The 14,246-nt window shown below is 45.6% G+C and overlaps 1 protein-coding gene across 3 annotated transcripts in view; it reads left to right on the top strand.

Moving 5' to 3' along the window:
- Window positions 1–14,246, top strand: part of LOC135896017 (zinc finger protein OZF-like) — a 76,689-nt gene that overhangs the window by 33,370 nt on the left and 29,073 nt on the right. For 2 of the 3 annotated variants that reach the window (XM_065424287.2, XM_065424288.2), the window contains exon 3: window positions 8,581–8,787. The exons of the other annotated variant lie outside the window; for it this stretch is intronic. In XM_065424287.2, the coding sequence (XP_065280359.1) occupies window positions 8,581–8,787 (207 nt within the window). The remainder of the gene's footprint in view (window positions 1–8,580; window positions 8,788–14,246) is intronic. 3 annotated transcript variants of the gene reach the window in all.

Below are 14,246 nucleotides of genomic sequence, written 5' to 3'. Positions count from 1 at the left end.
TACGCATACAACCTATCCCTCGCAACATGGACCCAAACCTCCATGCGAGTAGGAGACAGGCTAGGGCAGAATTCTACGAAAAGACGATGGGACATCGGGACAACACAGTCTATACCGATGCGTCCCTATACTCACACGCACACAAAAACAACGCGGCAGCGGTTGTAGTAAATAATCAAAGAGAATTAATCACAGGACTCACGGTCGAGGTGGCTAACATAACCGAGGCAGAGGAAATTGCTGTCGCACTGGCAGCAGAAGAAGGTTATAGAGCAGGAATATCGCTCAATATTCTAACAGATTCACAAGAGGCGTGCCGGAGCTATATAAGAGGCAGAATAAGTAACACGGCGCTCAAGATCCTCAGCAGAGTTCCAATCGCTGAGGGACAACCCACACATAACATTATCTGGATACCAAGCCACGCAGGGATCAGGGGCAACGAAGGGGCGGACTGCCTAGCTCGAGGGATGACCAGCCGAGCAGGAACGTCAACCGCCCCAGAGGGGCCACAGATCAACTGCGGGAACAGCTATTCAGAGCTATTAAACCTCTATAAAGGTCTGAGATATCAATATCCGCCACCACATAAAGCATTAACAAAGGAGGAGGCCGCAGGATGGCGGAGACTGCAAACGGGCACCTTTCCAAACTTACACCTACTAAGTAGGATGTTCCCCGCGCAGTATAGCGCAACCTGTCCGTGGTGTGGAGCTAAACCAACATTATATCACATTACATGGGAGTGCACAAGAAACCAGGCATTCCACAAACACAAAACACCAAGTGCGGAGCAATGGGAGAGCTGGCTCACCAGCCGCGAGCTAGAGACTCAAAGAGCTCTAATAGCGCACGCATGCGAGGCGGCCCGGCTCAGTGGAGCCCTGGACTAGGGGCCCATCCATGGCTGAAGAGGACTCAAGCTTCAAGAATGAAGACTCGGCCTCGACCCGCTAAAACCTTTAAAGAGTGAATAAAGTTTTCCATTCCATTCCATTCATACTTTGTGCCGACCCTAGAATAGTGCAGGGTGTAGAAATGTTAGCTCGGGTAAATGGCAGTGATCATAAGTTAGGGAGGTCTAAGATTGTTCTCAATTTGAAAAGAGAAAGTCCTAACTAAGAGGAAAAAGGCTAGCCAACCTAGATACAGTCAGGGTAAAAGTAGATGACAGGATAAGGGTAATTAGAGATCTGTGGTAGAGGCTGCCCAGGTCATTGAAGAGTGGCACATACCCGACCCAACTCAACATCAAAAAGGTTTGTTGTTGAAGAGCAGCGCATAGGAAATATTACATGCTAAGTGACCCAAGTTGGGCTGACGGTTGGTTTTGAACCCAGTTCCCTAAGCTCAACAGCCAGATGCTCTAGTCATTTGACTATATAGACTACCCAGTGACCGAAGTTGGCGGGAAAGAGGTTGGGTATGGACATACAGTGAACTTTCATATGAACTCGATTAAGCCAAACTCTTGCATATAATGGACAGCATGGGAACATTTGGTAGGTGTTCTATAGATTCAATGCAAAAAAATCCACTTTATACAAACCCATGCTGTTTGGTTAAGACGAACATTCGGAGTGATCGCCACTGCTACCGATCCTGGGGTGTAGGGTGCCTCGATGTGCTGCACTTCCAGATTGAGGCACCCTACTGAAGGCCTGTGGCACACACCATCTGTGGACAGAGGCGAAAACAAGAGGAGGAAACAAAAGCGACAGTGACGTTTCACTTCAGGAACGCGGGTTAATCGCAAGCGTATGGGTGCTGTAGCACATACGAAGCTGTCAGCCCTCGGTGTACCTAGACTGTCCTCATCACACATCGTATTCAAGGCACGGCTCCTAGATACAGTCAGGGTAAAAGTAGATGACAGGATAAGGGTAATTGGAGATCAGTGGTAGAGGCTGCCCAGGTCATATAGCCACGCCATATAGCCACGTCATATGCAGCAGCTGTCGGAGTAGAACGCCCCCTTGTGAATGTTCGCTTGCTATCTAGGTTAACAAGCATAGTGTCAGTGCAAACAGGCAAGCATTAACATATCACACTCGATGACCGAGGATGCTCGCTGTCAAAACGCTGGCACGAGGAATCACGGCAGCATCAGTGAGCGAAGTGACCTTGGCACTGTCTATTGTTTCAACTTAAACTGACCAACGAGAATACAGCGCATGCAAAGCTACGAGCCATCAGCCCACCTAGGCTGTGCCCCCAAACCAGATTGCGTTCAAGATAAAACCCGCACAGCTGCATGTGGCCGAAGTACAGAACTGCCCTCCCTACCCTCCTCAGTGCCATGCACGCGACGGAAGACGGCAGATTCCTCCCTCTTTCCTCCTTTGTGCATGCGAGATTGAGCCACCATCATCCGCTCACCATTGCATGTTTTCACTCGCACACACAGTATGCAGTGTGCGAGGACAATATTATCACGAGACGAACACAGTATGTCTGTATCGCAAATGAAACCTGTAGCAACTGCCAGAGGAGGTCACCCGGCATGCCACACTCCTTCCAAGGTCGTCCGTCAAGTCGAGGTTGGCATGCAGTGCAGTTTGTCTCTGGCTGAGTAGTCTGTCAGGTGCTCCTTCAAAGCATGGAGCTCCATACATGCAGACTACAGAGGCTGTGGAACAATTAAGCATCACCTTAAGTGGGGAGTGACCGGCGCTTCTCTTGCATGAGTGTGGTAAGTTGCCCAAGGTATCCCCTGCATTGCTCTACATTACACCCAGTGAGTGTCTTAGTTATGCTTAAATAGGTGCACAGTCAAACCCACTTATAACAATATTTAAGTGCTATGAAAATTTCATTACTGTAAACAATAATTGTAACTGGGCTACATGAAAAAGAAATCAAAATGGGGGATGCTGTAACTGCTCTGAGAAAACTATTATGGTGTGGAGGCCAGTTTTCCCCAGCACCTTCCTCCATCTGGCTTCCGATTGTGTTAACTCATTTAAGTTTGCTTCCTGCGCACTGTGATCAAGTTAACAAGCCGTGACTGCCGTTGTTCAAGAATGGCATTGCTGTAACAACTGCGAAAAGGGGTTTCAGGAGACAAGTGACATACAAGCACCGCGGAGGCATCGCTTTGGTGGCCCAAAAAGGTGCCTTTTAGAAAATGAGGGAAGGTTGCCGTGGCAGTATGTCAGCCTGAGAAATGCTGAGGAAACATTGGGACATGATTGCCACAAGCATCTTGCTACGTACTTCCCACTGGCTTGCTCAAGAAAGACGCATGTTCGTCAGGCTTGCTTGCTTTATGCGAAGCTTGCCGACATCCTTCTCCAAGGCATTTAGGTGCTCCATGTAGTGAAGCGGAAAGTCCCTCTCGAAAACAAGCTCATGAGGGACTGAATCATGTGCAGGACCTCTCCCGCGGGGACAATGTTGAGGCAGCCTGCCCTACTGCGTCATCGCTGCCGTCGCTATCTGATGCAAGCATGTTTGCCACGATCGCCTCATCAGTTAGAAGCACTTTGTTTCGAAATTTATAGCAGTGCGCTTTCTTTTCACCGGCAATGTCATGCATTGTGGATGATCAGTGGGCTAATCAGCCATCTTCCATATCGGTGGCAAGTCAAACTAGGCTGAGAGGCAATGTGGCCAGGAATGACCAACGTAATGAATGAACAAAGACAAGCATGAGCAACTTAATCCGTTAGCAGAATTGCGCAGAATGAGGGCCAGAGATTAAAGGGCCAGCTGAGAGGGCCGAGTGAGCAATCTAGGAGCAGTGCGGCAGCATTGGCAGTGCACTTGGAGCAGTCCAGTCGTGTTGCGGAGGGTGGCGCAGCGCAGATATATGCGCACAGTCTGTTCGTGTTCGGAGGGGTGGAAATGTGACGGAAGGAATGTGCGCGAGGCTGGTGTGCATCTCTCGTGGAGAGAAGCACTGGGCGGCTCGCATTTCACCTTTCCTTCTTTCTTTTCAAGGATTTCGCATTCCATTTCTTTTTGGTATGGGTGCCCAGCAGCCATGCTTCATCGTTATAAATGATAATGCGTCATGAGGACATTGAAGTAAGCAGGTTATTTCCCCATAGAAAACTTACCAAAGTTACAGTGCAGCAGCTTTTCAATGTTATAACCGATATATTATTGAAACCAGTATAGATATAATTGGGTTCGACTGTACATCTCTCTGGCTGTGGTGCAAAGTAAAACAGAAACACAGCGGACATTTGGTCTGCGTGTTATATCATTTTTCGTCTCTTGAGACAACAGCTTACACAAATAACACATGTTGCCTTGAATAATTCTTGAAGTGTCACATGTCACTATGAGCAACATCACAGCATACACATGTATGTAGGCGCTTTTGCTGATATAAGTCATCCCCTCATCTTGGAGCGCAGGCCCGTGAGGAAAAGAGCAAACGGTGTTTAGTTCGAAATTTTAGCTGTTTCCGCGGTGTGTAGTGATGTAATTTTAGCATCCTTGATTATGAGTGAACATTGTACGCGCTGTGCTTCTCAGCTCAAAATGGCCAGACCTCGAGGCGCCCTATAATGCAAAAGTGGGGGAAAATTGGGTGCGGAACAGGTAACTGGCAACTATGTCATGAACTCTAAAATTAGAAGATGAGAGATGTGGCAGACTTCATGGAAAAAAAATTGCCTCTGCATTATAAATACCTTCTTCTGGAAGTGGAATAACAGGAAGTGGGCCTGGAAAAGTCATAATGGGGACACAAGTAATGAAATAGATTTCATACTCTGTGCCGACCCTAGCATACTGCAAGTTGTAGAAGTGTGAGGTCGGGTAAATAGTAGTGATCATAGGTTAGAGAGATCTAGGATTGTTCTCAATTTGAAGAAAGGAAGACCTAATTAAGAGGAAACAGGCTAGCCAACCTAGACACAATCAGGGTAAAAGTGGATGACAAGGTAACGGTAATTGGAGACCAGTGGGAAAGGCTGCCCAAGGTCATTGAAGAAGGGCACATACCCGACCCAACTCAACATCAAAAAGGTTTGTTGTTGAAGAGCAGCGCATAGACAATGTTACATGCTAAGTTACCCAAGTTGGGCTGACGGTTGGTTTTGAACCCGGTTCCCTAGGCTCAACAGCCAGATGCTCTAGTCATCTGACTATAGACTACCCAGTGACCCAAGTTGGTGGGAAAGAGATTAGGAATGGACATACAGTGAACTTTCGTTAAGATGAACTCGGTTAAGCCAAATTCTTGCATATAGTAATTGGCTGAAACAGGTGTTGCACACATCTCACATGCCATTTCAGAGCTGCTATTTCTGGTACAGCCTCAATAGTTGGCAGCGCTTGCTGCACTCTCCCATAAACCTTTGCGCTGTCATCTCCGTTGGCACTCGTCAGCTGCATATGCATATGGTTGGTGGTACTGTTTGCATCACTTCTTCTGTACATTGGGTTTCGCTTCAGCTGCATACCACGATGCTTGGTGCAATCGTTTCAACAACCGATAGTCTTCTGTGGTTTCATAGCCAGTCAACAATGGCGCTGACACTGCCTTTGTCATCCGCCGCCAAGTTGACAAAGGCTTTGAAACAAGGAAATCGTTGCATATTGACGATGGAAAAGAAGGCCACCATTATCAGGAAAGTGCAGAGTGACCTGTCGCAATCGTTTGTCAAAAAAGAATTGGAACTCTCGAATAAGACAATATCAGTCTACATAAACAACAAGATGAAGATTTTGGAAGCTGCTGAGAAATCTTCTGGATGCCAACAAAAGAATGTCATCCAAGATGCTCACCCAAAACTTGAGGGAGATGGACCAAGGGATTATCCGGACTCTCAAGCAGCTCCATTGGTCACGCATGCTTTGTCGCATGGCGCTATCCAAGGACAGTGTTAAGAGCTACAACATTGACTTGATCTCTGCAGTCGGCATGTTTTCAAACCAATGAAGGCCATGACCGAAAACACAATCTGGAGCTCCGCGGTTTTCATGATCCAACATGAAATGCCGTCGTCATGCTGTAATTGCATCTCTAGTGAGCCTGATCACTCCCCTTCATCTACTGACCTCATCAAGCATTCGCATACAGAAATGACGCTGGAGCAGTTCACCGACACTGACAAGATCTATTTATGTGTCTAACTTACCGATGAGAAAGTAGTTTGCCAGGTGCTGCAAGAGGAATTGGGCTTTGGCAGTGAGGAGCCAGTGATTGTGCTGCCAACTAAGTCTGATCTTACGCGAGCCCGCATGGTGGTTTTGGCTGTTTACAGTCAGAGTGTCACCTTCGTTGAAGTGCAAGCTGATCTATTCATTTGATAACAGCCCATTGAAATGTGTGATGTACCATACCCTGTTCTCTTGAATTCAACTTGCACTCAAGGGCTTTGTGGACCCTAAAGATGGTATTGTGAACCCCTATTTAAGAACCGCTGCTGTAAAGAACAGAATCGTTAATCAGCAGTACCTTAGTGATAGCACAGGTAGACAGCACATGTCTCGAAGAGCTAGGAAGGTTGGGTCCAGCAACAAACATGCGCTAAATTATGAGACCATGTGCTTTTTGTGTGGGCATCTTTTTTCCAACTAAGCAAGCAGAGCTTGGTTTTCATCAGTTGCCTGGGTGGGAAATCTCAGCACTTGAGCAATAGTCTCGGTATCTTCAGCTTCCAGTCACCATTTAACTTTTTTTTCGAGTTTCAAGCAGGCATGATGTGATTGTCGTTTATGTGTACACACTAAATGTGCCACCCCACCAAGGCTTAAATAATGCTAGGCGACCCTAATCTTTGACTTGGGTGTCTACTAGTGGCAATTGCACTTCACCGTCAGTGTTCTTTAGCTCAACTTTAGGCAAATGCAACGGACGAATCAAACTCAGAGGCAACAGTTTTCCATTATTTAGCTGATTAAATATCATGCCACCTTGTATGTGGTGTCATCAGTGACATCATTACTTTCGCTTTCTACTTCTGGGTTTCCAGGAATTTTGGTAAAATCGTGCTCACGTGGTGGGTCTTTAAAGTCAGCGATTCTGTATTTGGTGTCTATTAATGAGCGATTTCCAATTAATTCTGATTATTCCAGACAGTCTAGTAACTCAACTTCTGACTAAACTTAGACTCTCGTATCATATATATAATGAAACCCATGAATATTGTATAGTTCTATTTTCTTCTATTTTTCTTATTTTGAATTTTGTTTCTAGTCGTCTGAATGATTTCTAATTCCAATTATTCCACACACTTCACTAGCTCAACTTGTAACTAAACTTATGCTATAATATCATATCTATAATGAAAGCCATAAATATTGCGTTCTACTTTTTTTCTATTATTTCTGATTTATTTTGAATTACCTCCCTGGTCGTTTTAGGAGGTAAACCGCAATTGCTGCGCTAGAAGTAGAAGTTTCACTCAATGCTTGTGCCACTAAAAATTTGCCTAGAACTTTTTTAAAAGCTGCATGGTGACTGTAACGCAACAATGCTCCTGGCTGAAGCAGTTGCATTTTTTTCACAGTGCATCAAAGTATGAGGCCTTCAGTGGCTTTGAAGGAAGTGCTGTAAATGTTAATTTCCTACACAAATCTTATTCTTCCAGAATTTGCAGCTCATGTTAATTTTGTTATGGAAAATTTAGTGCCCCAAAATGTGTAAGTGTGACATTTCACAATGACTGTACAAGTGTGTGTAATGACGTTTTCTCATTTTCTCAGTGTTTTAATGATGTTCAGGCCAGCCAACCTAGACACAGTCAGGTTAAAATTAGATGGCAAGACGGGGGTAATTGGAGATCACTGGGAGCGGCTGCTCATTGAACAATGGCACATGCCGAGTGACTCATACCCAGTGACCCAACTTGGCATCAAAGAAGTTTGTTGAATAGCAGCACATGCCCATTGTTACATGCTGAGCGACCGAAGTTGGGCCGGCAGTTAGTTTTGAACCCAGTTCCCATTAACAGCACAGCGACCAAATGCTCTACCCATTTGATCATAGACTACACACAAACACAAGTTGGCAGTAAAGAGGTTATGTGCAGTTGTACATACATACGTACAGACCTACCGCTAAGTTGTTAAAGTTCTTGAAGAACGCTGTTGCATTAAAAATTATATTTGGACCAGCAATGTAATGTGTAGGGCAGGTAACCGACGGCCTATCAGGGTTACTGAATTCTTATCAGTGGAATTGAGATGCAATCCTGGACATCAGACAGGTAGCGTGAGGGCATAGAAAGTTTTCAAGCACGGGATGGTATCAGCTGGCACAAGACATGGGGTGATTGGAGATCCTACAGTTGACATTAAATAGGCTGATTGCATTGAGCTTAGGATGTTGCAACAATTTTTCATTAGTTGGACTACACCAATAGCTTTAAAATGCATGAGATGAAAAAGTGTATCAAACAGGTTCTGCTGTTGTAAGCCTTCCACAAAGAAGAGATTGGCCTGCTTTCAAGTATTCAATGTGGATTGTCCTTTGTAGACCTTTAGGAATACTGAACCGGAACGGTTATTTGGTGTTCCTGGGCTATGCATTGTGAAGTGCTCCTGTATTTATTCTTTTGTGTTTACCTCTTGTTCTTGATGCTGTAACAGCACTGCAATTGCCTCACTTATTTTCTGCAGGCCTCACAAATGCGATGAGCGTAGATGAAAGCATCACTGCCAAAATGGCATGCCATGCCCCTTCAAAGATCGGTGGTCAGGTCGAGGTTGGCATGCAGTGCAGCTTGTCTCTCGCTGACAAGTCTGTTGGGTGCTCGTTCAAACCAGGGAGCGAGTCTAGGAGCGTGCAGACTATGGAGGCTGTGGAGCAGTTAAGCTCCACCTCAGGTGGGCAATGACCGGCACTTTGTTTACATTTGCCTGCTTATACGAGTGTGGTAAATGACCAAGTCTGCCTAGCTTGGCACGACTTGCTTAAGTGTTTGTGATGTTCTGTCGCTGAGGTATTGTATTGTGTCCTGCATAGTGATTGAGGCAAAAGGCAAGAATACTGCCCTACTGAGCACATTGAACTACCTTAGATGGCAGAGCTTAATCCAGAGCCCTCTTGTCCTGGTGTTGTGGCCCTTACATTGGTCCACAATAATGTTACACCCAGTGAGTCTTTTAGTTATGTATAGATCGGTGTATGAGTGTAAGAACATGAATATAAATCAATGGAGAATGTAAGTTGACCTCTGGATTTGATGTGAATAAAATTCAAACATAATGCAGTCAACTATAAAACACACCTTGTTTTATCAATATGCTCATTCATTGAGCGAGCTGAACATGGCACAGGAACTGTAAGGATTCTTGTCCTGGGACAGGTTTTGGTCACGACACCCCAGAGCACATCATTGGCGATGACTAAGCAGGACTAGGCATGCGCAACACTCCCATCAGGCAATGAGCAGCATGCACTGGGCTCCTGAGGTGCCCGCCAGCAATCGCTTCAGACGACCTGTACGCGTCTTGAGGTGAAGGCTGGTTTTGGTCCTCTCCTGTTGATAGCAGCTTCGGGTTTTTTTTTTACCGTGTTTACAGACTGCAGTGGCCGATGGAACCTCTTTGGTACCAACAGTTTGTCCCAGCGGATAGTTATTCTTCCTCAGCACTCTTGTTACAATGTGCTGTCCACCTTTGCTGATGCGAAAAGTGAAGCCTTTTCGCTTTGGGAAATGAGACACTAGTGAGCAGTTCAAATGCCTTGCAATGAATTGAATCTGCTGTCATCAGGAGAACTCGTCCATGGTGCTCACAAGAGAATTCTATCAGCACTGTCTTCAAGTTCACTGTCAACAGTGTAGCTGTTTTACAACAAAGCCTCCACTGAAAATCGACGGTTGCTCGCTACTTTCTATTCATGTAAACCATACAGCACACTGCCATAATCTTGCTTTGCGCTTCCACCCATTTTATCACATTGTTTTCAAATGCAGTTATAAAGCCCTGACATGGTATTCTTGCGCAACTTGTGTTTGGACAAAGTTTGCATGTTTGCCACAATAATGACAAAAACATATCCAGCCGCTTTCTTCATATTTACAACTACAAACAAGAATGCTTTATTTTGCGACAACTGACCAAAGCCCAACCTTCCTTGGTAAATCAGGTGGGTGCGGTTGCAGCGGAATTGCCCAAGCAGAAGCAAATACAGGACTTTTTCTTGCGAAACTAAAGCTAGTTTCATCAATAAAGTGATTTTATAAATGGTATGTGCTTTTATGACATCCAACTAATTAGCAGGCTTATATCGAATTACCCTCTATATCGAACTCATAGGCATTTTTTTTGCAAGTTCGATATAGCCAGGTTCGCCTGTATTTGAACTCTGCCATATTATTGCCACGTGTGTGGAATTCAAATATGTTCTTTTTCACAACATAATAATGATACAGTCACCGACCGATCTTTTAGACCCCCTATTTTCTGGGCCTGCCCGAATATTTAGACTCTGCCATATTATTGCCATGGGCTCCATGTATAGTTATGTATGATAATGGCGAAAATGTTGAATGTTTCGAACTGTTCTCGTTAAATTTTTCTGAATTTTTCTCATGATTGCAAGTTCGAAGCTACCGAAAATGCAAACATCGCTGTCAATATGTTTTCCTGCAGCCTCAAAGCAGCGTTGCACACATCTCGCATGCCAATTCAGAGCTACCATTTAAGATGCAGCCTCAATAGGCATCGCTTGGTGCACTCTCCCACGTGCCTTTGTGCTCTCATTGCTGTCGGCACTCGTCAGTCGCATATGGCCAGTGGTACTCTTTGTATCGCCTCTCATGTGCATTGTGGTTTTCTTCAGCTGCATACTGTGATGCTAGGCTTAGCCACTTCAAGAACCGATTGTCTTCCGTGGTTTCATCGCCAGTTGTTAACAATGGTGCCGACACTGCCTTCGTCATCTGCTGCCAACTCAACAAAGGGTTTGAAGTGAGGAAATCATAGCATGTTGACGATGGAAAAGAAGGCCACCATTATCAGGAAAATGCAGTGACCTGTCGCAATCAGACGTCGCAAAAGTATTAGAACTTTCTAAGCAGACAATATCAGTGTACATAAACAAGGTGCAGATTTTGGAAGCCGCTAAGAAATCTTCCCGATCTCGACAGAAGAATGTAAGCCACAGTGCCCACCCAAAACTTGAAGCTTTTCTAATGTGACTGAAAGCCATGATCGCTATGCTAGTGCTGGTGTCCGGTGATGTTTTAAATCAAAAGGCAGAAGCCGTAGCGCTTCATATGAACATTGAGCATTTTCAACTTAGTGATGGCTGGGTCCAAGATGTTAAGGGGCCCCTCACCAGATGTGGCCATTTTGAGCCAACAAGCACCGTGTATACAATGTGTGCTAGCGATCGTGTCTGCTAAGTATTACATCGCTATGGGCCATGGAAAGAGCTCAAATTTCAAACCAAATGCCATTCGCCCTTCTTCTCGCGAGTTTCGTGCTCCCAGCTGGAGATTTGACGTATATCTCACAAGTGCACCTATCTACATCGCACTGCTGTAACTTCACTCATAGTGACATGTGACTGTCTGGTCTGTGGCGAATTCGTGAGAGAAAGGCGCTCGAGACGAAGAGAGGCCAGTGAGTGAGTTAGTGCGGACACTCGAGCAGGGTGGCTCTGTTGTGGCACATGGGGTACTCAACTGCACTCGGGACGAAAAGCAGCCAGCGAGCGGGAACAGAACATTGGGGGTGCTAGTAGGCACCTGCTTCATGGACGTTGCAAAGAGTTGAGCAAACTGGAAACTGGCACTGCATGCCCGCTGCGCTAGGGCTAACTGCAAAGCAGTCCACCAAGCGTGAAAACAAGAAATTGCAGGAGCAAAGGTCCTTGTAACTACCTCGTTGCGAGCCTGTGAGCATCTTCCGTGGGAATGAAGCGCTCAGTGAAAGAGAGCTCGCGTGGAGAGGGTGCCCAGGGACCGCCACTCGGTAGGCCGATTGGGGCGCATCTTGACCACCCTAGCTCGCGTGGTGATTCCACCCTGGGAGCGATAAGCGCAGTTTGTGCAGGAGATTAGCTTCGGCGCACTAGCTGTGTCAAGCATGTTGGCGTTATGGTGGCAATTCCCGAAGCACAGCGCAACAACTGGGGGACGAGACAGAGGAAGGCACCTCAATCCCCACACCATGCAATGTGCGCAGAACAGATGTCAGGGACTAACCATATGGTATACAACCCAAGCTAGCCCATGATTCATACACACCTGCCCATTCGCCCTACATTGTGCGAAGGGTGTGGCAGATTCAGAGCCTGTCCAGTGGCCATCAGAAATATAAATGACAAAATTGCTACCACCCTTGATCCTCCCACCACCACCACCACCACTGCAGCGAGGAGAACGAACAACACTGGCGAAGCAGTGTTCGGAACCACAAGCATGGGTACAACATATCGACGACAGAGTCAAGGCCTCCTAAGACCATGAACAACCACAAAAAGGACACAAGCTGCTACAAACACCGTTGCACGAATGGCTACGTTACAATCGAAAAAGACCGCTGCTAGCAGCCACCGCAGTTTAGAGCAGACCCACGTGAGCACTACTGCTCCATAAAGGACCTCACAACCCCGACCCAGTCGTATACGACCACACCGATTTCCTGACTAAAAGGCTCACCTTCGTCGACTGGCAGAGCTATTTTCCGCGAACTACACCGCAGAGTCCACTACCGCCAAAGGCGCCCAATGACTCAATGCTAGACGACTTAAGTTCGATCGAAAGTGTTGCGGCAATGTCATGTACGGCAGATCGTCACGCTAGTGTATCAGCAAACGCCTTCCTGGCGCCTAAGTGGAGAACAAGAATGATATGGATGACCTGCTATTGATGAACTGGTCCAAAAAGAAAAAGAAACAAACCTCTCTGACAAATCTGCGGTTGCTCGAACACTGTCAGGTGATTCCTGGGCTTCCTCTCCAGCCTGGTGGGACACGAGTAGCAACCGCAGTCGCCACCGCAGTGAGCGTGTCAGCTTGTTGCTGACTCGGAAAGTGACAAAGAGAGCAGGTACAACTTGCACTGATTCGACTGCCGGCAGCTGAAGAACTTCGTGAGGACAATGTGCTTAAGGAAACCACCAAGAAAATCTGGACAATGCCAATGACTTCCTCATGCACAGCTAACTGAAGAACATCAAATAGAAGGAGCATTGTCATAATCAACCGACTCGTCTGTTTCCTCGCATGTAGCAGCATGTTGTGAACAGAAGAAAGACGACAGAACCATGCGCACAGGCCACGCAAAACGGGCTTCCATTGAAGCAGTCGTACTGAGCAATCATAACCTGTCGACACGCAGTCGTTTTATTCCTTACAGACCTGTTGAGCATTTTGTCCTTTGTACTCACCTTTTTACTGCTTCACGCCATACGCCGTTTTAATAAACTTATAATACCAAATTGTCAAATTGGCCACATTTCTCTAATCATACGATACTTGCGAAACCGTCCTGTATGCATCACAGCTGCCGTTTGCATTAGAAGGCACCATCAATGCTCTGTTCGCTTGTCATCTCTGTGGACTTCAGCATATGAGCTCCTACACAACATAATTTAATAACCTTGCTGACGACTGCTCATGTGATACCCTTACATTGAAGGATTGTAAATGCCGACGAGACAGAACTGTGCAAAATTAATGCCTGTCACTAATGACTAGCTGATATTCTTTTATTCTTCAGCTAACCGCTGGTATACTGACACTTCATTCTACTCAACAGTAGCATGTACACGTAAATGCTATCACGTTAAAGAGGTTATCGATATTTACTACTGGCTCAAACTCCAATTTTCCCAATTCCCATAATGCAATCACCTTTTATACGGTCTTTCAGTTTATGTCCTTGAAGCTGTGATTTGTGAATAGTTGAAAAAATCTAAGTGTACATAATCACTAGTGAGCGCCACTGTTTCAACCACATCTGCAATCTTAAATAGAGAAACGTATGTATAGAAACACGCTCATACGTGTGGCAAAATGAATAAATGATGGCTACCGCTGTCATACCAAACAAATTGATTCGAGGTAACTGTAGACAAATTCCTAGTATCTCCTAGGGATTAAACTTGAATAGTCATTTGACTCATTTTTAATTTGATACCCATGAGTTTGTCGTGTGTGAAAGTACAAAAACACAAAACAGAGCTTATCACTAGTGATGACTAATCAGTCCGCATTATCACTTACCAATGGTAGCAGAAAAAAATCCTCATATAATGATATTTTGATAGATATCAATGATGACTTGCATGAGGGATGGCTGTCGCTGTCATAAAGAAATATGATCCGT

The sequence above is a fragment of the Dermacentor albipictus genome, chromosome 8, assembly GCF_038994185.2.
Source record: "Dermacentor albipictus isolate Rhodes 1998 colony chromosome 8, USDA_Dalb.pri_finalv2, whole genome shotgun sequence".
Taxonomy (NCBI): Eukaryota; Metazoa; Arthropoda; class Arachnida; order Ixodida; family Ixodidae; genus Dermacentor; species Dermacentor albipictus.
This window is presented reverse-complemented; position numbering and strand designations above follow the sequence as displayed.